The sequence below is a fragment of the Hemiscyllium ocellatum genome, chromosome 7 (genome assembly GCF_020745735.1).
Source record: "Hemiscyllium ocellatum isolate sHemOce1 chromosome 7, sHemOce1.pat.X.cur, whole genome shotgun sequence".
Classification (NCBI taxonomy): Eukaryota; Metazoa; Chordata; class Chondrichthyes; order Orectolobiformes; family Hemiscylliidae; genus Hemiscyllium; species Hemiscyllium ocellatum.
Window position 1 is genome coordinate 89,538,315 of NC_083407.1, and position 26,848 is coordinate 89,565,162.

The 26,848-nt window shown below is 38.5% G+C and overlaps 1 protein-coding gene across 1 annotated transcript; it reads left to right on the forward strand.

The window, feature by feature from the left end:
- Window positions 1-845: 845 nt before the first annotated feature.
- On the forward strand, window positions 846-24,642 carry LOC132817204 (uncharacterized). The gene is made up of 7 exons (XM_060827489.1): window positions 846-932; window positions 1,310-1,414; window positions 3,046-3,119; window positions 3,954-4,192; window positions 9,492-11,939; window positions 20,386-20,545; window positions 24,161-24,642. Exons 1-7 carry the CDS (start codon window positions 906-908, stop codon window positions 24,264-24,266), a joined length of 3,159 nt encoding a protein of 1,052 aa, XP_060683472.1. The 5' UTR covers window positions 846-905; the 3' UTR covers window positions 24,267-24,642.
- Window positions 24,643-26,848: the final 2,206 nt, after the last annotated feature.

A 26,848-nucleotide genomic window follows, 5' to 3' on the forward strand; every position in this document is an offset into this window, starting at 1 on the left:
CTTAATTTTTGATTTCCATGTTAGACTCTGTTATTCAGTTTTAAAAGGTACTGTCATCAGATTCTTTGAATAATCAAATTACAGTAATAGGTTTCAGTATAGGGTTTTGACATGTGTAACAGACAATGATAATTTTATATGAATATTCATGGTGATCTGTTATGTACTCCCCATCTCAGGGCAAAACATTATTGTGAATGCCCTGTTTAATCTTGTCAAATGTTACTAAATAGACTTTTTCCTACAGCTGATTGGGTTATTATTTGTGGCTATTTCAATAGAGCATAAAAGTAACATTCTGAAATCAGGTCTGCATATGACGCCATTATGTTATTTTAAACAAAAATCTACTTAACTAAACACTCATTCTGTCAGTTAGTATTTGTCAGTTAATCTCTGAAGCGTTGAGCTACCCACATTTGTAGTCATGGTTGGTGGTTCTTGTATAACTGTGTCTAGTTTCAACAAACAAGTTGAAACAAACTTACACTTTACTCTTTCAAAAGACCTATAAACTGTGAAAATGTTTAAAATAGATTAGATAGTTTGTGTTTCCTCGATTGTCTTGTTTCTTGCAATTAACAGCCCATTTCACGTCAGTTCTGCAATGTGCTTAACACTCACTTACTCTAAATTCATCATATTGCCTTACTGCAAGCAGTGGTTTAACAGCTGTTTTTGAGGAAACCGGATGAAAAGGTGATAAGTTCCACATTGCATTCTGAACTTGATCCATTGCAATCATTTTTGTTTCAGACAACTCCTCAATGATGAAGATTTCACTTAAAAATAACAATAAAGCTTTGGCATTAGCACTTGCTGAAGAGAAGAAAAAATATAGATTGTCTGAACAGGAAAAAGTAATTCTTCAAAAAGAAATATGTATTCAAAATTATGATATAGTTATGCTCCAGCAAAGGTTGACTACTCAGGTAAAAAGGGCAATTTTTTGATTCTTTCTGATTGTCAGCCACGTTCTTTAATGTGGCATTGTAATTGAACATTTTTGGGATCCCTGCCTTCTATTTAGATGATATTGTAGTTCAATATGGCTTCTCATAAGTTGGAGTCAGAATGCTGCTTCTAATTGGGAGTCAATTACCAGAGTTATTCTGCATCAATTCCTTAAAATATGGGCAGATCTACCAAATTCTGGGGGAAAGACTAACACTGATAACTGAAAGTAGAAACAAAGGGATTGAATTTAAGGCAGTGAAGTTTTAGCCAGCATCTAACCTTTGAATGTGGGTTTAATAGAGTCTTGAATACTGTTGATATGATGTCCGAATTTGTATCTTTTGAGAAACAGAATGCAAAACTTTCAACCTTGGAAGAATTTTTGATGAAGCTAAAAAGCTGCTTCTCTGATGCTGCTGATTACTTGTCAACTGCCATCAGTACCTGTGAATGTGATGTAAGGATTTGTTTTTATTCAGTTTCTTTCTGAACTTATTGGATTGCAATTGTAAGTTTTAATAGAATCTAGGCTCTGCATCAAACAACTTAGACAACAGCTGAAGCATTTTAACTGGAACCTAAAATATTACAATAATGAAATAATGGTTTATTATTTAACACAGTTAAATGAAGTTAAGATAATTGGTAAAGAGAAATAGCAAAGGAGAAAAAGTATCCAATGAATAATGATTTGGAGTAGACTATCTCAAATTGCAGTGGAAACAAATTCAATAGAAACTTTGAGAATTGGATAGGTACTTGAAAGTAAGATTTTTTAAACCTTTCATGGGATTTTAACACTACTGGTAAGATTAGCATTTGCTGCTAAACTGTAATTGCCCTTGAGAACCTGATGTACTGCTTTCTTGAACTACTACATGTAATCCAACTGGTGTAGATATGTTTGATGCAGTTTAAAAGGATTTGGATAAAGAAAGCGGACAAAAAATTGGCAGATTGAGTATAATTTTGGAAATGTGAACTTCTCTGCTTTGGCAAGAAAAAAGAAAAGCAATATATTTTATTGAAGAAAGACTGTAGAACTCCACAGCACATGGGAACCTAGTTGTTCTGGTACATGAACGCAAGGGGTGTTTAGGCATTTGCTTCAATTGCTTATTAAGGCAAATGGAATTACTGCAGTGAAGAAATAGGTCATTGATTTAGCTGATCCATATTATCGTATGTGCTTTATTCAAAGGTTTTTCCATCTTCATCTTGCCTATCAGCTTAAAGTTTTCTCCCTGCATGTTTATTGGGCTTCCCAATAAATACTTAGTCTTCCTTTCCTGAAATGGAAACTTCTTCACATCTGCTTTTATAAAAATATAATCTTAAAGGCCTTCATCAGGTTAACTCTTAAAACTTTCATGGATAAAAATGTTAAATCCTGTTGAGTCTTTCCTGACAAGTACAACCTTTCATTTTGGCATTATCTTTGTAAATTTGTTTTTCTTGCACTGCCTCTAACTTTTCAATATCCTTATTATAATATGGAGATCTGAATTGTACTCAGTACTTAATCAGCATTCTGTGCAAATTTAACATCCTGCTTTTCAGTTCTTTTCCTCTATAAACACTCTCTTTTTAACCAGCTTCATTTTGAGTGATTTTATATATCTATACCCCTGGATCTATTGCTACTCTGATGTACTTTCCAAGTAATATAGAGCCACATTACCATTCGACCAAATGCAGCATCCCCCCATGTTTAAGTTGAAGTTTATTGGCCAGTTATGTACCATGTTGCAAGGTTGTTCATGTCTTTTTTTTTGCAATCATATGCAGGGTTAATTGTGCCCCAATCTGATGTATTTGTTTGACCTTCACTTAACATGAAACACAAAGGTAGTGAGCTCACCTTTTGATGCTGTGCTTTCTGATCGGGTGTTGAGTGCTTCATGCTCTCCTTTCTCCCTGTCTCCAAAGCTCCCATTAAAAATGGTGTACTAATGGGTAACTGTTTATTATAGATTTTCCAAACCTCTCGCTGTATCAATTTGACTGAAGTAATGAAAATTAGGCTAACCATTTACTATATATCTACTTGTATTCTCCCCACTGAGGCATTTACTTCTTTCAATGTAGTTTCAGGAATATCAGTGGAATGGTATGTTATTCCAAAGAAGTAACCGTGTAAGTGAAGATTCCAACTGCAACTTGTAAGTAATCAACAAAGTTATAATGCTTTAGAATGATCTGCAAATTACATTTATTCAAAGCTTAAAGAAAAGACGTGTATTCCAAAATTCAGGGCAGCAGTTAGCTTATGAGATTCAATTACAGTGTGTCAAATGAATACATAATAAATATACAAGTAGTTCAAATATGAAATTCCGACTCTACAAGAATTCTGAAGTGCAGTTTGCTTCCTGTGAAATAACTTGTATTTTTTTGTTTTGACTTGTGTTGTTTCTTTACCTCTCGTCTCACGCTCTCTTTTGTCTCTCACATGCTCTCAGCGTAGCAGACAAGCATGTAGACTGTTTCCACGTTTTAGCTAGTGACTTGATTTAGTTCAATGAGGAAGCCCAAATTTTCTTAGTGAGCATATCCCTGAAATTACTGTGGTCAACTGTGGCTAGCTTATGATGTCGACAAACATTTTTTTTGAAGTCTTAAATTTTGATACATGAAATAATGCCTTTGTCGTCATGAAAACAAGTTCTCCAATTAGACGAATTCTTCCTGACAAGCTGCTGAAAGTTTGGATAAGATTTGAAGAGGTACATGAATAGGAAAACTTTAGAGGGATACGACCCAAACACCGGCAAGTGGGATTTGTTTAGTTTGGAAAACTTGGTTGAAGTGGATAAATTGGACCAAAGGGTCTGTTTTCATACTGTATGACTCTATAAGACCAAGTATAGTGTAAAGCTATTAAGTTGATTGGTGAGAACCATGTTGATTTTTGAGATATACAGTGAAAAGCAAATGTAAAAATAAACATACCAGATTAAACAAATTGACTTCCTGAATGCCTGTTTTGATTACAGAAATACTAAGTTACCATCAGACGCTCTGCCCAAATTTGGAATTGAAGGAAGATACAAAACTAACGCCATCCTGGATGATAAAATAGATTCCTTGAAACAAGCTGTAGTAGTTCCAGTAGAGGATTCTATGTCTTCGGCTACTGGACCAACACGTCAAACTTTTACTGTGAATTTCCGTGAAAATGTCAATGAACCAAATAAATACAGTGAGCAAACTGAATTTGGGCAACATAATCAAGGCAAGTACAGCTTTTAAAAAAGTCTATTAAGTAAATGCTCCTACAGCTGGCAATCACTTATTACTCATTGTCTATGTACTTTTAACCAACATTAACACTAAATGATAACTTGAGTAATTGTTCTGTAAGCCAGTATAGTTCTGGATAATTAAGTGGACAAAATTAAATGGTGCAAAAAAAGTGCGGGTGAAATATAATTTGCATTTAGTTCGCACTTTTTACAACATTTTGTGATTGACTTTAAAATATCCTTTTGAAATATCTTAGCAAATCACTCTGTATCAAAACCGCTACCCTTATGAAAAGGAATGAAACCAGGTGAACTATTGGCATCAACTTAAGTACTGGAAATGGCAAAGTCAAACTCAGCCTGACTGTTAGGGTGGCTTTGCAGGGTCAGTCAGGAGTTTGTGCCAAAATTAGGGAGAACATCCCCATAGACTAGTCAAGCATAGCTTGACTTAGTTATGCTCAAGGAATTATTCCATACCTGAGTCTAGAAGACTTTGTGTGTGTGTGTGTGTGTGTGTGTGTGTGTGTGTGTGTGTGTGTGTGTGAAATGTGACAGCACCATGATATACCATTAGGAAGGAGTGTTGCTCTGGGAGGCCACAACATTAACTCTGGGTTTCATGATGTCTCGTGGCATTAAGTCAAACATGGGCAAGCAACCCTCCTGCTGATTACCATTTGTCACCAGCTCAACTGATTAATCAGTACTCCTCCACTAGTTAGTGGAAGTACCGAAGGTAGCAGAATGTATTCTTGGTGGAAGACTTCAATGTTTATCACCAGGTATGGTTATATAGTGCTGATTGAACTGGCTGAATCCTAAAGGACACTGCTGGTGATGAGAGAACCAGCAAGAGGGAAAACTAAACTGATGTCATTCTCCTCAAACTGCCTACATCTGGCCATGAACATGTAGGTAGAAGTAATCACTGTACGTGTCATTGTGCTGCCAAATCTTGTTCTCATATTGACAATATGTTGGGTTATGTGCATGACATTACTATTGTGCTAAATAGAATACATTTCAGATAGACCTAGCAATTCAACTGGGCTTCCATGAAACCATCAACTGCAGAATTATATCCATACAGAATTAATCTGTAGTTCATTTGGAGCATATCTCTGCAATCTCCTGTTACCATTAAGCTAGGAGATGAACCCTGCTTCATTGAAGAGTGCAGAGGAGCATACCAGGAGCAGCACCAGTCATACCTAAAAATGGGGTGTCAACCTGGTATAGTTATAATCAGCTGCAAATGTGTTGCTGGTCAAAGCACAGCAGGCCAGGCAGCATCTCAGGAATAGAGAATTGGAGGAGGAGCGCCTCATCTTCCGCCTGGGAACCCTCCAACCACAAGGTATGAATTCAGATTTCTCCAGTTTCCTCATTTCCCCTCCCCCCACCTTGTCTCAGTCGGTTCCCTCAACTCAGCACCGCCCTCCTAACCTGCAAACCTCTTCCTGACCTCTCCACCCCCACCCCACTCCGGCCTATCACCCTCACCTTGACCTCCTTCCACCTATCCCACCTCCATCGCCCCTCCCCCCAGTCCCTCCTCCCTACCCTTTATCTTAGCCTGCTTGGCTCTCTCTCTCTCTTATTCCTGATGAAGGGCTTATGCTCGAAACGTTGAATTCTCTATTCCTGAGATGCTGCCTGGCCTGCTGTGCTTTGACCAGCAACACATTTGCAGCTGTGATCGCCAGCATCTGCAGACCTCACTTTTTACTCATCGTTATAATCAGGGCTACTTGCAAACGAAACCATGGAAGCAGCATGAAATAAACATGACTAGATTAGAGTTGCGCTCGAAAAGCACAGTAGGTCAGGCAGCATCCGAGGAGCAGGAAAATCGATGTTTCAGGCAAAAGCCCTTCATCAGGAATGGAGGCAGGGAGCTTTCCACATCCATCAAAGCTTCACCTGCGCATCCTCCAATGTCATTTATTGTATCTGTTACTCCCCATGCTGTCTCCTCTACATTGGGGAGACTGGACGCCTCCTCGCAGAGTGCTTTAGGGAACCTCTCTGGGACACCCGCATCAATCAACCCCACTGCCCCGTAGCCCAACATTTCAACTCCCCCTCCCACTCTGCCAAGGACATGCAGGTCCTGCGTCTCGTCCACCACCACTCCCTCGCCATCTGATGCTTGGAGGAAGAACACATCATCTTCTGCCTTGGAACACTTCAACCCCAGGGCGTTAATGTGGACTTCACCAGTTTCCTGATTTTTTCCCCTCCCACAACCTTACCCCAGTTCCAGACTTCCAGCTCAGCACCATCCTCATGACCTGTCCTACCTACCAATTTCCCTTCTCACCTCTCCACTCCACCCTCCCCTCTGATCTATCACCTTCATCCTCACCTCTATCCACCCATTGTAGTGTTGCTCCCTCTCCCCAGCCCCTCTCTCTCTTCTCTTTACCCCCCTGGCCCCATTCCAAAACGTTGATTTTCCTGCTCCTCAGATACTGCCTGACCTGCTGTGCTTTTCCAGCACCACACTAATCTAGACTCTGGTTTCTAGCATCTGCAGTCCTCACTTTTGCCTAATAAACATGACTATGCAATCCCAGAACCAATGAATTAGTTCTAATGTTGCAGATCTGTCATATCTAGTCATGAACAGTAGTGGGCAATTAAACAACTGACAGAAGGATGAAGCTCTACAACTATGCCCATCCTTAGTGAATAACAGATCCCAGCACATCAGTGTAAAGTTAAGCCTGAAGGTTTTTAAACCATCTCTGCTCCCTCCTTAGATCCTCAGTATTTCAGATGCCAATCGTCAACCAATTTAATTCTCTCCACTCTTAAAGAAGCAGCTGAAGGTACCGGATATGGCAAAGGCTATGGACACTGTCAAAGCTCAAAGAAAGTGTACTCGAGAACTAAGTGTTCTTGGCTAAACTGCTCCAGTACATTGTCAGATAGACAACAGCATTTTCAATGTGGCAAACTGGTCAGATATGCCCCTTCCATGAAATGAAGGACAATCCAATTCAGCCCTATCAGTTTACTCTACCGTGACAAAGTAATGAAAAGGGGTCCATAACAGTGCTATCAAGTAGCACTTGATCATCAGTAACGTGCTGACAATGCGCAGTTTTTAAGCTAGGGACATTCAACTGCTTACTTCATGGCCACCTTGATTCAAGTACGGACAGAAGAATTGTACACCAGTGATAAGGTAAAAATGACTGAACTTACCACACTGTCAAATTGAATTGATGTTATCAAGGACCCCAATGTAAATGGAATTATTGGGAATCTAGGTAGCAGGGGTGGAACTGCTCACTATTTGGGAGTCTGATCCAGAAATGAGGTGAAGTTGACTGCCCTTCACATAAAGACGACATTTGACCAAATGTGGCATCTAGGACTCTAGCAAAACTGGAGGCAGTAGGAATCTGGTTGGTTGGGTGGGGGTGAACTTTCCACTGGAGCCATACGTAGTGCAGAAGATAATGGATGTGGTTGTTTAAGATAAGTAATCTGTCTTGGGCTGTCAGTGCAGGAGTTCCTCGGAATACTGTCCCAGGTCTAACCATCTCCAGCTGCTTCAATTATGACTTTCCCTCTACCATAAGATCAGAAGTGGAGGTGTTCACTCATTCTATTTAGCAATGTTCACCATGTCTTAGATACTGAAGCAGCTATGGCCACATCCAGCCATACCTGGACAACATCCAGGCTTAGACTAAAAAGTGGCAAGTGACACAAGTGCCAGGCAATGGTAATCTCTAACGAGAGAGAATCTAACCATCTCCGATTGATATTCAGTGGAATTACCATCTGTGAAGCCCCCACTACCAATATCTTGCAGCCTAACATTGACCAGAAATTGAATTGGATCAGTTATTTCTTATTGTTTGAGGTCAGGGGTTAAGAATTCTGCAGTGACTGACTTTCCTCCTGTTTCTCTGTGCCTGCTCACCATAGCATATGGGATAGAATACTGTTCACTTACCTGGATGGGTGCAACTCCAAGCACACTCCAGAAATTCAATGTTATTTAGGATACCCCAATCTGCATTTTCAACCTTTGCCATCAACCCATTGTGAGCAGCAGTAGGTAGTATTTACAAGGCAGCAAATTGCCCTAGCTGTTTTACAACTACAACCCTATGCACACTGAAGGATAAAGTCAGCTAGATAGGAATGTCATCACTTGCAAATTCCCCTCCAAGCTACATTATCCCGGCTTGGAACTGTATTGTTCATTTTTTTATTGTTGCTTTGTCAAAATCTTGGAACTTCCTTTCTGCAATATTGGTGTCCTGACAAGCACTCCAGAAATTCCAGAAGACAGCTCCCTATGACTGTCTCAAAGGCATTTATGGATGAGCCATAAATGTTGGCCCAGCCTTCCCCTGAAGGAACATATAATGAAAAAATAGTTACCTCTGAACATCTCAAAATATTTTATAGCTGATGAACTATTTTTGTTGTCATTATTGTAATATAAGAAATGCAGCATCTAATTCACAAGCTCCTTGCAAGCACCAGTGTGATGATCAGGTAAACTGTTTTAGTGATGTTGATTGTGAGGAAAATATTGGCTTTATCCCTTGCGTCAAGGCCAATGTCCCTTTTTGGAATAGTGCTATGATGTAGTGTTCATTTATGGGAGAGGTCAGGCAGGTCCTAGATTTACAATCTCAACCAGCAGTCAGCATCTCTCTCAGCAACCTCACTGGAAGTAGGCTTAGAATTTTGTTTGCACTCAAATGTTGAAAGTAGAACTTGAGTCCACAACATTTGTGAATCAACCTGGCTAACACCACAATTTACAGCTTCAAGGCTTTTTTTTTTAAAATCAACAACATTGTTGCACCTTCAGTTTGATTAGAAAATAATGGGAAAGTTAACTTATTAATTTCTGTTTTTCCAGCCTTTGAGTAGATTAATTTGGAGTCTTAGTTAAGAATTTTAGAGAGGTAGAAGGACAGCTTTCCTTTTCTTCACTCTTACCCCCACCCTCCCAAACACAAAAAAAAAAGCCAGACAGCTGGCATGAGGCCCTTTGGGAAAGGCCTGCCAAGTTACGAGCCAGTATGGCAGTTTACAAGCCATTGGTACATTTCCACAGTATTGTAACATTAGGGGCAGGTTGCCAATCAGAGACCACCCACCACTATTCTACCTGATTTAAATGCCTTTCTTACTTCCATACTGTTCACGGGTATGGCAGAAAATATCGTCCTTAATTTTTGCTGCACATCAGTATAGAATTTGTTAGAAAATGTTTTTTTTCAAAAAAAAACTTTTTATGTATTTCAGATACTGTTTCAAATCATGCCTGGCATCCTCAGAATTGTGAAATATCTTCCATGAATAACTTTCCTGTTCCACACACATCATTTACTGAGCAAATGCCTGAAATTCAGCAGAATGAAACTATAGTTGCATGTCAAAATGTCACCTTAAGAAAGAAAGATTCATGTTCCCGAAGTTCTAAAATATCTCTGGAATTACTGGAGAAAAAATGTACTTCCTTGGCAAGAGAATCTTGTTCAAGAAATTCTAAAATCAGTGATATTCCTGATTTTCACAGAATAAGTTTGGGTGGACCAAAAATTGAAATTTCTCCAATGCCACATATCTCACATCCTTCTGATCCGCAGAAGTGTGGCACAAACCTGATTACTGAAGAACAGTCAGTTGAGCAACAGAAACCTGAAGTGACTGTCCTTGATGCAGAAATGGATCTAACTACAAGTGAAGCTGTAGAAATTGTTACTGTTGGAACAAATTCTACAATGGACAGAACGAAAAAAACTGGAAGAGATAATATGGAAGTTGAAACAACCTCCAAGAGTCTGGCAACTCTGCGAAAAGTAAAACAAACTAAGGGAAAAAAATCCAACAGTGCTCAAAGAAATTGCAACATTGATTCTCAGCTGTTTGAAAAGACACAAAGAAAGTGTTCTGAGGAATTTTCTGTCTTTGACCAAAACTGTATAAATAGTAATGAGGAGCCCAATGTTAGTATTCCAAGCAGTGAACTGAATAATTGGCTAGTGCACAAGCAGAATATCCACCAAAATGATCATAAGGAAGGTAGTCAGGTTGAAAGTGCTTCTAAAAATAATATAAACAGTATGAAAGAAACAATTGAGAAAAAGACATTTAAAATTCATAACAGCATTAAGGACAGCTCATGTAATTTATTTGCCTCGAGGGCGATTGAAATTTATAATAAACCAGAGAGGAATGAATGTCTAAATAATGAGGAAGAGAGCAGAGGAATTTCAAATGCTTTGCAAGGAAAATTCAGGAATGTAAAAGAAAAGGTTGAATTTGGAACATTTACTGTGTTGAAGTATCACAATGCTGAGGAAAGTACATCTAATCTAATTAAACAGCAAACAGTAGAGCATGAAGTGGAAATGGCTAAACATCCAGTATTAGAAGATTACAGGAATTTAAATAACAAGAGCACTAGCCGAAGGACATTTTTGGTGACAGGGAGCATTAAAGATAATTCGCCTAAAGCAGTTGGTAAGAAAAAGCTTGGAAAGCAGAGTGTCGTGGTAACAAATGAATATTCAGATAATTTAGAGGGTTGCAGGACCTCTTATGTGACAGAAGAAAATACTAGCATTAAAGGCAAGACTGACCGAAGGACATTTGTAGTCACAGAAAAACACAACAGCATTAAAGATATTTCACCTAAATCATTTGGACAGGAGAAACTTAAAAAGCAGAGTGTGATGATAACAAATGAATATTCAGATAGTTTGGAGGAGGGTTGCAAGAACTGTAATGCTTCAGGAAAAAATATTGATAACAAAAGTAAGGCTAACCGAAGGACGTTTGTTGTATGTAAACGCCACCGGACCATTAAAGAAGATTCAACAAATTCATTGTTATGGCATGATGGCAAAGAGCAAAATGAAGTGGAGATGGTTGAGTGTTTAGGTAACTTAAAAGTTAGCAATACAAATAATATTGATAACCAAAAGATGATTGTAGTGCTTAAAAGGGGCAAAAAATCATCCAAACAAGAAAAAATTAGAAATAAGCCTGAAATTACGATGGCTGAATCTTTGGATAATCTGGAAGAAACCAGCAAGAGTTATAATGACTTAGAAACAAATATTGATAACAAAAAACGCAAATCTAACATGGCTGCAGTGCACAAAAAACGAAAGAAATTTGAACAAAATTTCTCTGACCTAATTAAAGAAGAGAAAGATGATGAACCATATACAATAACTGAATGTTTGCCTTGCACAGAAGGGAACAGTGAAACTTCTATCATGCAACAAGATTATATAAAAGGAATAGATGACCAAAGGACAGTTGTGGCAAACAAAATACTGGAAAATATTGAAAATCTACCTAATCTAATTGTGGAAAATCAAAATGAAGAGCAAATGGATGTAAATCAGCACTTGAATAGAAACAGGAAAAACTGCGATCCAAATGCAGGTGTTTCTCCAGAAAATTATTGCAATGTGAAGAAAAGATTGGAAAGAACAATTGCAGTTTGCAAAAATATTGAAGATCCAGCTTGCTCAATACTGTCAGCAAGAAAAACATTACAGTATGAAATCAAGAAGGAACGAGCAGAGTGTGAGCAGAACACCCACAAAATTTTAAATCCTGATCGCATAACTACTTCAAACAAAGAAAGCCAACTTGTGGGGGAAATCTCTAGAAATAGCTCTAATGAATCTGTCACATCTGTGGGTGTAACAACTGCAAAGTGCCCGAGAGTTCAAGGTATGCCTTTATCTTTGGTCAAACAATTAACCAATGTATAAATTGTGCATATATACTACATGGCAGTTAGAACATCTCCCTCATTCTATTTTAGACATATGCAATTTCATTCTCAGCTGTCTCAACATTTCACAATGACTTATTTCTTGTGACCCCTTTATCTGTGGAAAAATAAATCTTCTGGTCTTTAAAATTATGAAAGAGTTTAATTAGATAATTGCAAAGATTATGTTTTCACTTAAATATAATGATTATTCAATAATCAAATCAATTAAGCAATTTCTCTATTGTATTGATCATTTGAGTGGGCAGAATAGCGTTGGTGTGTGTGTAAAAGGAGACATGGTGCCTATGTGAGAGAAAATAGATGAATATATGGACAAGATAGGGATAGATGGTGGAAGAAGGTAATTTAAGATGTGAGGATATTTCTTTGGACTATGTCAACAAAAGAACTCTCAACCCATTAGTGTTATAGAATCTTTTTTTTTTCAGGTGATTTATTTTGGGTTACCACCACTAGATTCCTGTAATTTTTAAACTTTCATTACATTTGGGTAATCATGCCTTTAAAGGAATTGCACAATTAATATAACAACTGAAAAATTTACATTAACTACTTGAACAGACAGACATGACCATTATTTAATCTTTCCTCTGAACCAATAGTAGTAGTTCTTTCTATCAAACCTAAGGTAGAAGACAGAGGGTGGTGGTGGAGGGTTGTCTTTCAGACTGGAGGCCTGTGATCAGTGGAGTGCCACAAGGATCGGTGCTGGGTCCTCTACTTTTGGTCATTCACATAAATGATTTGGATGTGAGCATAAGAGGTACAGTTAGTAAGTTTGCAGGTGACACCAAAATTGGAGGTGTATGGATAGTGAAGAGGGTTACCTCCGATGACAACAGGATCTGGACCAGATTGGCCACTGGGCTGAGAAGTGGCAGATGGAATTTAATTCAGATAAATGCGAGGTGCTGCATTTTGGGAAAGTAAATCTTAGTAGGACATATACACTTAATGGTAAGTTCCTAGGGAGTGTTGCTGAACAAAGAGTGCAGGTTCATAGTTCCTTGAAAGTGGAGTTGCAGGTAGATTGGATAGTGAAGAAGGTGTTTGGTATGCTTTCCTTTATTGGTCAGAGTATTGAGTACGGGAGTTGGGAGGTCATGTTGCGGCTGTACAGGACATTGGTTAGGCCGCTGTTGGAATATTGCGTGCAATTCTGGTCTCCTTCCTATCAGAAAGATGTTGTGAAACTTGAAAGGGTGCAGAAAACATTTACAAGGATGATGCCAGGGTTGGAGGATTTGAGCTAGGCTGATCAGGCTGGGGCTGTTTTCCCTGGAGCGTTGGAGGCTGATGGGTGACCTTATAGTGGTTTACAAAATTGAGGGGCATGGATAGGATAAATAGACAAAGTCTTTTCTCTGGGGTTGGGGAGTCCAGAACTAGAGGGTATATGTTTAGGGTGAGAGGGGAAAGATATAAAAGAGACCTAAGGGGCAACTTTTTCCACACAGAGGGGGGTACGTGTATGGAATGAGCTGCCAGAAGAAGTGGTGGAGGCTGGTATTATTGCAACATTTAAGAGGTATTTGGATAGGTATATGAATAGGAAGAGTTTGGAGGGATATGGACTGGGTGGGACTAGATTGGGTTGATATCTGGTCGGCATGGACGGGTTGGACCGAAGGGTCTGTTTCCATGTTGTAATTCTCTATGACTCTATCTGTTCACCTTTAGTCTATTAATAAATTTACTCTTTAACCATCCAAATTGCTCAGAGTCCAAACCTAGTTTGCGTAATTTAATCTTGTTTCATTTTACAAAAGTACCAAGTTGTATTTGTATTGTAATTTTGATATCAGTAAATGACCCGAGGTGCTTTACAGGCTATTATTAAAATATACGATATCAGGCCACATTGCATTAGGGCAGATAGCCTAAAGTTTGGTTGGGATAGGCCTTCAGTGTCTTGAAGGGAGAAACCAAAGTAGAGAAGAGGAGGGATATAAGCAGGGAATTTCAAAGCTGAGAGCAACTGAAGGGAGGGCAATCAATATTGGAACAGATATGATTGGTAATGCATAAGATGCCAGAATTGGATGAATGCAGATACCTGGGAAGGATGTGGGATTGCTGTAAGTAACAAAATAATGCAGTGTCTTCAAATTATTGTCACCAAAGGGCAGTGTAGGGGAGGCCAGAGGTGTCTGTGTGGAATGTAAACCAACAGCACATTTGATTTATTTTTGTCACGTACTGAGGTACAGTGAAAAACATTGCATGCTAACCAGACTGGGTCAGAAAGACTTTACTCTGAACTTACTACTTTATAGGTCATAGGAATAAATTAGAAAAATAATGCTGGACTATTTAATCTTTAACTTTTCTAATTTTTTGTGACCAAACAATTTGATCTTGCGTATCTGTACCTGAGTATCTTTCTACCTAAGGTGGCGCGGTAATATCGTGACTAACTTTTCACTGTACTCAATTTGAAAATATGTGACAAAGCTAATTAAATTCAATTCTTTATATTCTACTCTTACCCATGCTGTAGTTATGCATTTTAGTATACAAATTGGTGGTAATGTTAATTATTTTCTGGTACGTTTTAATATATTCCTTATCTATCCTTTTTGTAGAGCAAGAGCCAGTTCCGGTCCTCTCCAATGTGTCTAGCTCTGTCTGCCTATCATAGGGTACTTTTCTTGCTCATTTCTCCAGGTGCAGATTCAAAGGGATGAATGGCTGACACCCATCCCTATTTTTGATGTTTTATAAATAATACTGACTGTCTACACCTTGGTCATTAATCTTTTAAACTAAGACTATGCTAATTGTTTTCTGCAGCATATTGCTGATAACATAAACTACCAACTGAGATAATGACATGGGAATTACTGGGCTGTTGTTCAATAAATTGATTTTGAGTATGCAAAATTTTATAAGGCAGGTACTTTTTACAATATTCATTTAGAGAATTGTTGCCTTTAATATTTTTCCAGTTAATTCCTTTTTTCTGCCCTAGGTCAGTTACCTTATTTTGGCTGCTCATACTGTGACCAGTCTAGACTTTGCCAACCATCAACTTTCACAAACAACTTCACTTCCTAGTCTAGTGGTGTACTATTCAGTCATTTTTCTGTCGTATTGAATGTTAGATGTTGAACTATCAGTAGTCAATTATGGTGAAATCAGTGGGCACCATATGGGTAATGTTATAACAGTAGCCTTAAAGACTAATTCATGTATCGCTGGACATCAGAGTGCATCTGGGAAAATTAACAAACAGTGAAATTTACAACTGATCTTGGAGGAACTTTGGGCGAAGTCACAGCACAGCATCGCATCAGATAAGTTAATTGTTTTAAGTCTGCAGTAGTAAGTAGAGTGGGTTCTTTCCTGTTTGTATGTTTTTGGAGATATGTCTCTTGATTAAATTTAAAATATAAGCCATATTAATTTAACCTGGGGCAGTGTTTGTAGAGGAATAAGAATAGTGTGTTGCTTCCATGGTGCCAGGATCAAGGATGCCTCAGATGGTGCAGAATGTTCTCACTGGGGAGAGAGGCCAGCAAGAGTTCATTGTCCATATTGGAGCCAATGACATAGGAAGGGAAAAGGTTGAGATTCTGAAGTAGTCAAAGGGAAAATACAGTGAGTTAGGCAGGAATTTAAAAAGAAGGTCCGCGAGAGTAGTAATATCTGGTTTACTCTCAGTGCTATGAGCTAGTGAGGGCAGGAATAGGAGGAGAGAGCAGATGAATGCATGGCTGAGGAGCTAGTGTATGGGAGAAGGATTCACATTTTTGGAACAGTGGAATCTCTTTTGGGTAGAAGTGACCTATACAAGAAGGACAGATTGCACCTAAATTGGAAGGGGAATAATATACTGGCAGGGAAATTTGCTAGAACTGCTTGGGAGGATTTAAACTCGTAAGCTGGGGGGGGGGGAGAATCCCAAGGAGATGGTGAGGAAAGAGGTCAATCTGAGACTAGTACAATTGAGAACAGAGGCGAGTCAAACAGTCAGGGCAGGCAGGGACACCGGTAGGATTAATAAATTAAGCTGCATTTATTTCAATGCAAGGGAAGGCAGATGAACTCAGGGTATGGTTAGAAACATGGGACTGGGATATCATAGCAATTACAGAAACATGGCTCAGGGATGGGCAGGACTGGCAGCCTAATGTTCCAGGATACAAATGCTACAGGAAGGATAGAAAGGAAGGCAAGAGAGGAGGGGGAGTGGCGTTCTTGATAAGGGATAGCATTGCAGCAGTGCTGAGGGCGGATATTCCTGGAAATAATCCAGGTAAGTTATTTGGGTGGAACTGAGAAATAAGAAACGGTTGATCACCCTATTGGGATTGTATTATAGATCTCCTAATAGAGGGAAATTGAGAAACAAACTTGTAAGGAGATCTCAGCTATCTGTAAGAAGAATAGAGTGGTTATGGTAGGGGATTTTAACTTCCCAAACATCGACTGGGACTGCCATAGTATTAAGGGTTTGGATGGAGAGGAATTTAAGTGTGTACAAGAAATTTTTATGATTCAGTATGTGGATGTACCTACTAGAGAAGGTGCAAAATTTGAACTACTCTTGGGAAATAAGGCAGGGCAGGTGACTGAGGTGTCAGTGGGGGAGCACTTTGGGGCCAACAACCATAATTCTATTAGCTTTAAAATAGTGAAGGAAACGGATAGACTAGATCTTAAAGTTGAAGTTCTAAATTGGAGAACGGCCAATTTTGGCGGTATTAGGCAAGAACGTTCGAAAGCTGATTGGGGCAGATGTTCGCAGATAAAGGTTTGGCTGGAAAATGGTAAGCCTTCAGAAATGAGATAATAAGAATCCAGAGAAAGTAAGAGTGAAAGGAAAGGCTGGTAGGTATAGGAAATGCTGGATGACTAAAGAAATTGAGGGTTTGGTTAAGAAAAAGAAGGAAGCATATGTCAGGTATAGACAGGATAGATCGAGTGAATCCTGAGAGTATAAAGGCAGTCGGAGTACACTTGAGGGAAATCAGGAGGGAAAAAAGAGGACATGAGATAGCTTTGGCAAATTGAATTAAAGGAGAATCCAAGGAGTTTTTACTAATACATTAAGGACAAAATGGTAACTAGGGAGCGAATATGGCCCCTCAAATATCAGCAAGGCAGCCTTTGTGTGGAGCTGCAGGAGATGGGGGAGATACTAAACGAGTATTTTCCATCAGTACTTACTGTGGAAAAGGATATGGAAGGTATAAAAAGTAGCAAAATAGATGGTGACACCTTGCAAAATGTCTATATTACAGAGGAGGAAGTGTTGGATGTCTTGGAATGCATAAAGGTGGATAAATCCCCAGGACCTGATTAGTTGTACCCGAGAACTCTGTGGGAAGCTGGAGAAGTGATTGCTGGGCCTTTTGCTGAGATATTTGAATCATCAATAGTCACGGATGAGGTGCCGGAAGACTGGAGGTTGGCTAACATGGTGCCACTGTTTAAGAAGGGTGATAAGGACGAGCCAGGGAACTAAAGACCAATGAGCCTGACATTGGCGGTGGGCAAGTTGTTGGAGGGAATCCTGAGGGACAGGATGTACTTGTATTAGGAATAGTCAACATGGCTTTGTGCGTGGGAAATCATGTCTCAAACTTGACTGAGTTTTTTGAAGAAGTAACAAAGAGGATTGATGGGCGGCATGGTGGCACAGTGGTTAGCACTGCTGTCTCAGCGCCTGAGACCCCGGTTCAATTCCCGACTCAGGCGACTGACTGTGTGGAGTTTGCACGTTCTCCCTGTGTCTGTGTGGGTTTCCTCCGGGTGCTCCGGTTTCCTCTCACAGTCAAAGATGTGCGGGTCAGGTGAATTGGTCATGCTAAATTGCCCGTAGTGTTAGGTATGGGGTAAATGTAGGGGTATGGGAGGGTTGCGCTTCGGCGGGTCGGTGTGGACTTGTTGGGCCGTAGGGCCTATTTCCACACTGTAAGTAATCTGATGAGGGCAGAGCAGTAGATGTGATTTATATGGTCTTCAGTAAGGCGTTCGACAAGGTTCCCCATGGGATATTGATTAGCAAGGTTAGAGTTCATGGAATACAGGGAGAACTAGCCATTTGGATACAGACCTGGCTCAAAGGTCGAGGACAAAGGGTGATGGTGGAGGGTTATTTTTCAGACTGGAGGCCTGTGACCAGTGGAGTGCCACAAGGATCAGTGCTGGGTCCTCTACTTTTTGTCATTTGCATAAATGATTTGGATCTGAGCACAAGAGGTACAGTTAGTAAGTTTGCAGATGACACCAAAATTGGAGGTGCAGTGGACAGTGAAGAGGGATACCTCAGATTACAACCGGATCTTGACCAGATGGGCCACTGAGCTGAGAAGGGTGCTTTCCTGAAAGGAAAGCAAATCTTAGCAGGACTTAATGGTAAGGTCCTAGGGAGTGTTGCTGATCAAAGGTTAGGTCTCACAGAATACATGGAGAACTAGCCATTTGGATACAGACCTGGCTTGTTGGCACGGTGGCATAGTGATTAGCACTGCTGCCTCACAGTGCCAGAGACCCGGGTTCAATTCCCGACTCAGGCGACTGTGTGGAGTTTGCACATTCTCCCAGTGTCTGCGTGGGTTTCCTCCGGATACCCTGGTTTCCTCCCACAGTCCAAAAGATGTGCAGGTCAGGTGACCTGGCCATGCTAAATTGCCCGTAGTGTTAGGTAAAAGGGTAAATCTAGGGGAATGGGTGGGTTGCGCTTCGGCGGGTCGGTGTGGACTTGTTGGGCCGAAGGGCCTGTTTCCACACTGTAAGTAATTTAATCTTTTTTAAAAAAAAGGGACCTTGGAATACAGGTTCATAGTTCCTTGAAAGTGGAGTCGCAAGTAGATAGGATATTGAAGGAGGCGTTTGGTATGCTTTCCTTTATTGGTCAGAGTATTGAGTACGGGAGTTGGGAGGTCATGTTGCAGCTGTACAGGACATTGGTTAGGCACTGTTGGAATGTTGCTTGCAGTTCTGGTCTCCTTCCTATTGGAAAGATGTTGTGAAACTTGAAAGGGTCCAGAAAAGATTTACAAGGATGTTGCCAGGGGTGGAAGATTTGAGCTATGAGGAGAGGTTGAATAGGCTGGGGCTGTTTTCTCTGGAGCATCAGAGGCTGAGGGGTGACCTTAGAGTTTTATAAAGTCATCAGGAGCATGGATAGGGTAAATAGACAAAGTCTTTTCCCTGAAGTGGGGGAGTCCAGAACTAGAGGGCATAGGTTTAGGGTGAGAGGGGAAAGATTAAAAGAGACCTAAGGAGCAATTTTTTTTTACACAGAGGATGGTATGTCTGTGGAATGAGCTGCCAGAGGATGTGGTGGAGGCTGGTACAATTGCAACAATTAAGAGGATGCAACATTGGATTGATATATGAATAGGAAGGGTTTGGAAGGAAATGGGCTGTGTGCTGGCAAGTGGGATAGATTGGGTTGGGATATCTAGTCGGCATGGACAGTTTGGACTGAAGGGTCTGTTTCGATGCTGTATGACTCTATGACTAGAATGAGAGTCTTACTGCTGTCTGGTTGGCAGGAACCAGAGTCTGGCCAACATCGGTGAACTAGTGTTGGCCCGCATGTGGGTGATCAGGAGTTGGGTAGCTTGGGGAAGAGAGATTCGGAATGCTTGCGAGGAGAAAATGAATCAGCAGCATTGGAAGTTTGGAAGGATGAGAGTTGACAATCTCTGGTGAGGAGAGAAAGTGATTTGGCTGTCTGGAGTAGAAGGGGAAATGAATTAACACTGCTCATCTTAAAGGTGGGTGTGTGATAAGAGAGAACGAGATTTGACATCTACCATCAAGCATGCAAGGAGAAGTGGCTTCTGACCTACTTGCATGTGAGTTCCACGAAGGCCAGTGTTTGTTAGTCCCAACACTTAGCTTGGCCTTGGTCCCAATTTCCTTTCCTCGTGATCAGGATTTTGGCCTTGGTTTTTTCTCTCTCTACCTTAGTGTCAAAAAAAGCCACAGAAAGTTTTACTGCTTAGCTCTGCTTCTTGACACTTTGTAATGGTTATTTTTATTAATTAGTCATTTAAATCATCAGTTTATTGCTTTGGAATTTTTTTCAAATATGTTTACTGTTGTGGTAAACTCCTTGTTCCTGAAATATCCTGACTACATCCCTCCTTTCTCATGAGTGCAAGGGAAATTCAAATATGACTCCCTCCACCACCCCCCCCCACCCCCCAAATTGAACAGTTTGAACAATTATTTTACAGTTTGAGTAAAATAATAGGTAAGTAATTTCCCATTGTATTTAATTATATTTTAAATGCAACAAATGTGATGGTAACTCTTTGTGCTCTATACTATACCATTAACTCTAATTTGTTTGTCATTCTTTGCATTTTAACTTGTACCTTTAATATTAAAATCAGATGTTCCTTCATATTGTTTCAGTGAAAAAAGAATGGGAAGTTCTAAAGGATGTGACAAATGTAACCCAGAACAAACTTGGTTGTCAGTCACAACTCACTAAAGAAAACCAAGGTCTTTTCAGTTCACGAAGCAAACGTCAAGCTACTGCAGTGTTAACTTATAAAGAACCTGCAATAGGCAGGTATGTGAATTCATTTTGTTCCTCACTTTTGAAATATGAAAATAAAATGTCTCATTGGGTCAAATTCAAATGTTCATTTCACAAATTTGGAAAATGCTGAAGTTACTTTATGCTAAAATTTCAAATCTGGTTGAAAATGAAGTTCATTTTAAGGACACTTCCAAAAATGGAAGGTTATCTTACTTTGTTCTGAATTTTTAAAAATCTTGTATACATTGCTCCTAATTCTGCACTGCTTAGTTAATGGAACAGTCTGTTACTTTTTACTCTCTCTTTTTTCATAAATTTAGCCACCTTTATCAAATCTCATTGCGTTTTCCTGTGATCTAATAATTTCTCATTTTGCAAGATCTTCATGATTATCTCCTTGCATGTCCTAGTGAATCTGTTTTTGTCTCTATTGCTGCAACATCTTTCCAATAGCAAGAACAAAATTGCTTGATCTTACTACAGTTTAATATAAATTGGTGGTAATATCAGAAATTTATATTCCATAGCTCATTCTAAAAAAAACCCAGCTTATTTTATTCTGGTCACATTCACTTGAGATGCACTTTGTCTTGTGAACTTTTGATCTTTGCTGTTCCATAGCATGAGCCTTCTCTGCAAACCACACATTGATTTTAAAAATATACAAAGTGTACTGTTGTTTAACTTAGCCAACATTACTTTTCATTGAACATTTTTGAAATTTTCAGAAAATGTCATTTAAGAACAATCTTTCATATTTTGATATGAGCAAAAGCAAGTACATAAACTTTCCATTTTTGTTTGTTGGTGAAAGCATTGAAATAAGAACAGAATGGAAGAAACCCTTATGATTTTAAATGTATTGTATTGGAGAACTGTAGGTAAAATCAAGCAACAAGTGCTATGAAAGTAGGTTGAAAATACATTCAAATGGCTCTTCGGTCCAACCCATCTACAGTGACCATGTGCCCAAACCAAACTAGTCCCGCTTGCCTGCACTGAGCCCAAAAATTGTCCCTGATGAAGGGCTCTTGCCCAAAACATCGATTTTCCTGCTCCTCTGATGCTGCCTGACCTGCTGTGCTTTTCCATTTTCCAGCACCACTGTAATCTAGACTCTGATCTCCAGCATCTGCAATCCTCACTTTTGCCATATTCCTCCAAACCTTTTCTATTCATGTACTTATCCAAATGTCTTTTAAGTGTTGTAACTGAACCTACATCCACTACTACTAAAGTTAGTTTATTCCACATGTGAGCAGTGTGTTTTTATTTTGAAAAAAACATGTCTCTCATCTTAAAAAATGCGCTTTTGAATACTCCGTTTCCTAGGGAAAAGACTATTGCTATTCACCTTATCTAGGCGCCTCATGATTTTCTCGATCTGTAAGGTCACCCCTCAACCTCGTACACTTCAGTGAATAAAAGTCCCTGCCTGTCTTTTAGTCAAACCTTCCATTCCTGGCAATATCCCGGTAAATATTTTCTGAATTCTCTCCAATTAAGTATTAATCTTCCTGTCGTAGGGTGACCAGAACTGGTCATAGGCCTCAGTGTCCTATGCAATCTTAACATGATATCCCAACTCCAATATTCAAAGCTCTGAGCAATGAAGGCAAGCATGTTAAGTATCTCCTTAACCACCCTGTCTATATTGCAGGTTTCAAATAATTATGTACTGGGTTTCTCTTTTAATTGTTTATAATTCAATATCAACAGGTTAGACATTTAACAAAAAAACCAAATTTATTTTTACTGAATTAGCAATAAAATTTTGACTGCTGTAGTTATGCAAGACTACTAAAACATCTAATAGAACTACATTTATGAATGTTGAATACATGTTTGACATGCAGGAATTAAGGCGGTGAACAGTTGGATTCAGCTCTAGATAATTTTTTGCTGGGCCCAATGAGCTTCAGCTAACCATTTATAAAAATAAAGTCCATGAGTTAAGATAAGCATAGCCAGTTGTAAGACGTTTCTAGAGTAGTTATGAAATATACTATCCAATAAGCTGCATTGAATCGGAATTAATTCATTGTCCTTTTTTATTAAGAGTACAAATTAGCCGAGTATGGTTCCAGAAAAAACAATGAAACTTAAACTGAGTACCGAACGTCTTTGCATCAATTGTGCAACATATTAAGACTTGTGACCAGAGAGTTCAAAGCTTTAAAATAATCTAGCCAATTAAGAAAAACGTCTGTCTCATGAAGCATACAAATGAGAGGGTTATTTGTGGAACTGAAGTTTTCTCTCTTGAAAGCCCAAGTGGCTCATTTCTGCTCCTGAATCCTACATAAAATCTCTAACCTCATGAAATTCAAATATTTGAACGTTAAGATCAGATTGGAAGTTTGAAGATCTACAAGCAGTATTTGCCTAGATTCCAACATGAATTTACAATTTCTGTTAATATATAGAAGTTTTAATGTGTAAAACCTTTCAATTTTTACCTTTGTTCCCTCTACTTTTGCCGCACTATCTCAAAGTTGTGATTGCTGCAATGGGCAGGGTGTGAATTGTAGTTGGAAAAGATAATAGAAATTTGACCGAGAAGCCAAATTTGTGGCTTCAGGCCTCACCAGAGATGAAAGCACATATCTCAAACTGATGCTCTAATTCAGTATCATGAACTGCACTATACCACATGTATCATTCTCTTTTGAATTAACCTGAGGGTCCTCTGCCATCAGAAGTGTTTGAGATTCTGTTAAATTATTCAAAGAAAAGCAAGTAGTTCTTCCAGTGACTTGACTAATATTTATCCTTTAGCTGATATGACTTTAAAAAGTTACCTAGTCATCAACATTGCTGTTAGTGAGACCTTTACCTGACACTAGTGACTATATGTCAAATTTAATTTTGGTATATTCATGAAATCAATGCGCCAATTACTGCACACGTTATAATCTTTAAATTGATTTGAAAAATGAATTTTTGAAGGTTACATGAAGTGGAGCCACTGGGCAGATTCTTTTTAAAACAAGGATGATGATATGAGTAATTTTGTCAGACAATTGGACAAACGTATAGTTTGGAGAACCAAAGGGTACAGGAACACCTATAAATTTGGAGATTACAAAGATAGCATGTTACGAATGGGAGAATTCGAAGAGTTATTTCAATTAACTGACATGAACAAGTCATATCTCATACCTTGAAATTCAGTACTTTAAAGCGCAATGACAATCATATAGATAGATGTAGCAGCTATTTTGTTTTGGCGCTAGTTAAAAGGAAGGTTGGACGAGTCAAACATGTAGTTCTGCAGCACTTAAGACATCAGAACTGTGCTATATAGTTCGGTTCTGACCATAAAAGTAGAAATGTATTACATCATTGTCAAAGCATGTTTAAAAGATTCAGTTTCTGTTGTATGTCTTCTTCCAGTCATGGTATTTCAGTATTTTTAATATTACAATGTCCTTACATGGTATATCATTTTACATTTTGACTGTGGTATATTGCATTGTCTTTAGTTTGCTCAATAGATTAAGGGTCATTTATCATACCTTTTTAAGGTTGGTGTTTTGCAGGACAAATCTTTGAAAGTGTTAAAGGAAATTTGATGTGCAGTCTTATTAATGCTAAAATAACTATTGGTAATTTACTGTTATGCATAACTTGCTCTATTTGCAGAAAACTACGTCGAGGGGATCAATTTACAGACTCAAGCTTTCTCTGCTCACCTGTATATAAAAATAAGAAAAGACAAAGACGCAGTGTTCAAAAAGTACACAAATGAAGATATAGGGAAAATACAACATCACCACTGAATTTCAACTTTTGACAAATTTCAGATTGAGAAATAACACTTGCACTTCCTGCATTTTAAAAATTTCTCTGAAATTGTCATGGCTATCTACATGCAGCCTATACAGAAATGTATTTCTTATGTAATGCCATTACTGTTCATGTTTATATCTAACTTAGCACAGGAGAGCTTTCTAGTTGTTCCAAGAAAATATGCAAAACTGTTTAGGATTCTCTATCCACTTTTGAATCTTAAAGCTGCATGGTAACTTTGCTCTTTTTAAGCTGTCTATCAAACTGAGTTGCCATTTTCATTGTAAACATACTTAAAAAACAGTAAAAATATTAATAAAAACCACTAATTAATGTACAGTTGCACTGTAAAGTTCATGCACAAATTCCATGTTGGTTTATACTAATTATGTAAATCTGTCCAGAAAATGTCAATTCAGTCAAGGTAACTTTTTGATCCATATAATAACTTGGGAGTAAAGTGTATTCAATGGCTGTCCAATTGTCACCAAGCAAGTCCGGTATGTTGCATGCCAGTGGTGCTACAGGCAGTAAATATGCACCAAGAGGCAGGAAACCTTTCAGTTTTGCCATGGCCCAGACTGCTTCCAAATCTTCAGTAAAACTTAGCATTTAAGTTGTTGTTCAGTCGGATTGCCACGTAGCACTGCGCACAAGCTCCAGTTAATTTTATCCCTTAATTGCAAAACAGATGCTGACAATGCAATTGGATTCATTTACATATTAACAAGGCTGCCTTCCAATTCTGGCTGTCATAATGGCAACAGGAATGGGAGATGAATCAGTCCCACCATTTTCATTGCAATATTTTCCCATTTCCTTTGGGCATCTGTTGTTGTACTGTTAAACGTTTTGAAACAATATACATAACCAAAAACTATGCAAAGTTGTGGCTTAACATGCAAGTTTTAGGTTTTGTACACTTTGGGGGAAAAAAAAATCACCATTTATTTTAGATGCATTTGCAAAATGGGCTGTTAATTTAATTTAAAATTCTGATGTGATCTTCACTCAGTTTGATTAAAAAATTCATTGTTCTGGATTATTTTTAGATATTTTTATTGCACTTTTCTGCTTTGTGAATTAATAGGCAAAACAAACTCTTAAGGTTGCACAATTCTTCAAGAAAATGCAATCACCTCTACAGTATTATGCCCATAAGATCTATGCTAACACCAGCAATGTGCAAGAAACTTGTGGAAACAATAACCTAAAATCAATTTTTGTATTTGCAAGTTTTATTGTTGTAATTGAAAATCTTACTAATTCTATGTACACTAACTGAAGGTGAAATAATTTGTAGACAAATGTGATTAGACTAGAAATCAAGTTACTATTTAATCTTTTGTGCAGTCAAAATAACTAAAAGATACTTAGTTCAGTCTTTGGTTCACATATCCTTGGAAGGATAGCTTGTAAGCCATATTTTTTTAAAACAAAATATTGCTTCCTAGGAGGTAGAGCCAGAAGGTGTGCACATGTACTATCCCAGTTCCAGAAAACTTTGCCAGTGGTCTACGTGGGAATACCCAACATATGTTGGCAGTTTACTGGGTTAATGTACAAGGTCTACTTTGATGCAAGAATGTTAAGTCTTTTAAATGTTTTCCAGCTTTATTTTAAAATTCAGTTAATTTGCAGATGGAAAAAAAATTAGTTTGACATGTGGTATTAAATCTTAATACAACCACGTTTGCTTTTAAAATTTAAACTTAAATTAGAATGACTAGAGTGTGATTGTATGACATAACGTTCTGTAAATTCTCTCATGTTCAAAACCACTAAATGAAATATTTAATAAATTTGGTTCAAATAAAGCTTCTGAAATTTGTTCCCCAGCACAAACTAGTTGGAGAGGTAGAAAAAAAGGCTGATTAAATAAATACTACTAGTTCTTCCTGAAACACCAAATAATCTTTAGACGCTTAGATGATGCTCAGATCTGTTACACTTACAGTAAAAAATATCTCTAATTTGGAAGACATTAAGCCTTGAATTCAAACTGTATTCCTAAAATGGTATAAAAAGGTAACAGCTGAAAGAATGTATTTGTAAAAATATATTGGATATATATCTTAGCTGAAAATTATTTTCAAAAATTACCATTTGCATTTAAAATCCTATTTATGCTACATCAGACCAAGAAATACACTGAATTTGTTACTCTGGCCTTGGAATTTGCTGAAAATGAGTCTCCTGTTTCTAAACCATACACACCAAATTGAGGAAATCAGCTTTTTCAACAATAGATACTGTTTAAAAATATGGAGACAGGATGCCAAATGGGTGGAGGGTAGGGATAGTAGGGTGTCATAAGTGTATGTCTGCCAGTGGTGGGGAGTTAAGGAAATGTTGCACCTGCATCTGGGAGGTCAAAGAATGGCAAAACCACCCATTGGAGTGTGGTGGAAATTGACAGGAATTACATGTGGGGGACAATTCAGGGAAACACCTAAACATTCTTAAACTTGATTAAATTCTTCAATATTTTCCTGTATGACATCTCAGCTGCTTTTATTTTAAATACACGTTTACACAAGG

What these genes read in the sequence shown, in the direction of transcription:
- LOC132817204 (XM_060827489.1), top strand. Translation starts at nt 906, where the DNA reads ATGCTCCAGCAAAGGTTGACTACTCAG. An exon ending in TCAGTACCTGTGAATGTGAT is followed by an intron (nt 1,415 to 3,045) that starts GTAAGGATTTGT and finishes CTTTCAATGTAG; the next exon opens with TTTCAGGAATATCAGTGGAA. An exon ending in GAAGATTCCAACTGCAACTT is followed by an intron (nt 3,120 to 3,953) that starts GTAAGTAATCAA and finishes TTTTGATTACAG; the next exon opens with AAATACTAAGTTACCATCAG.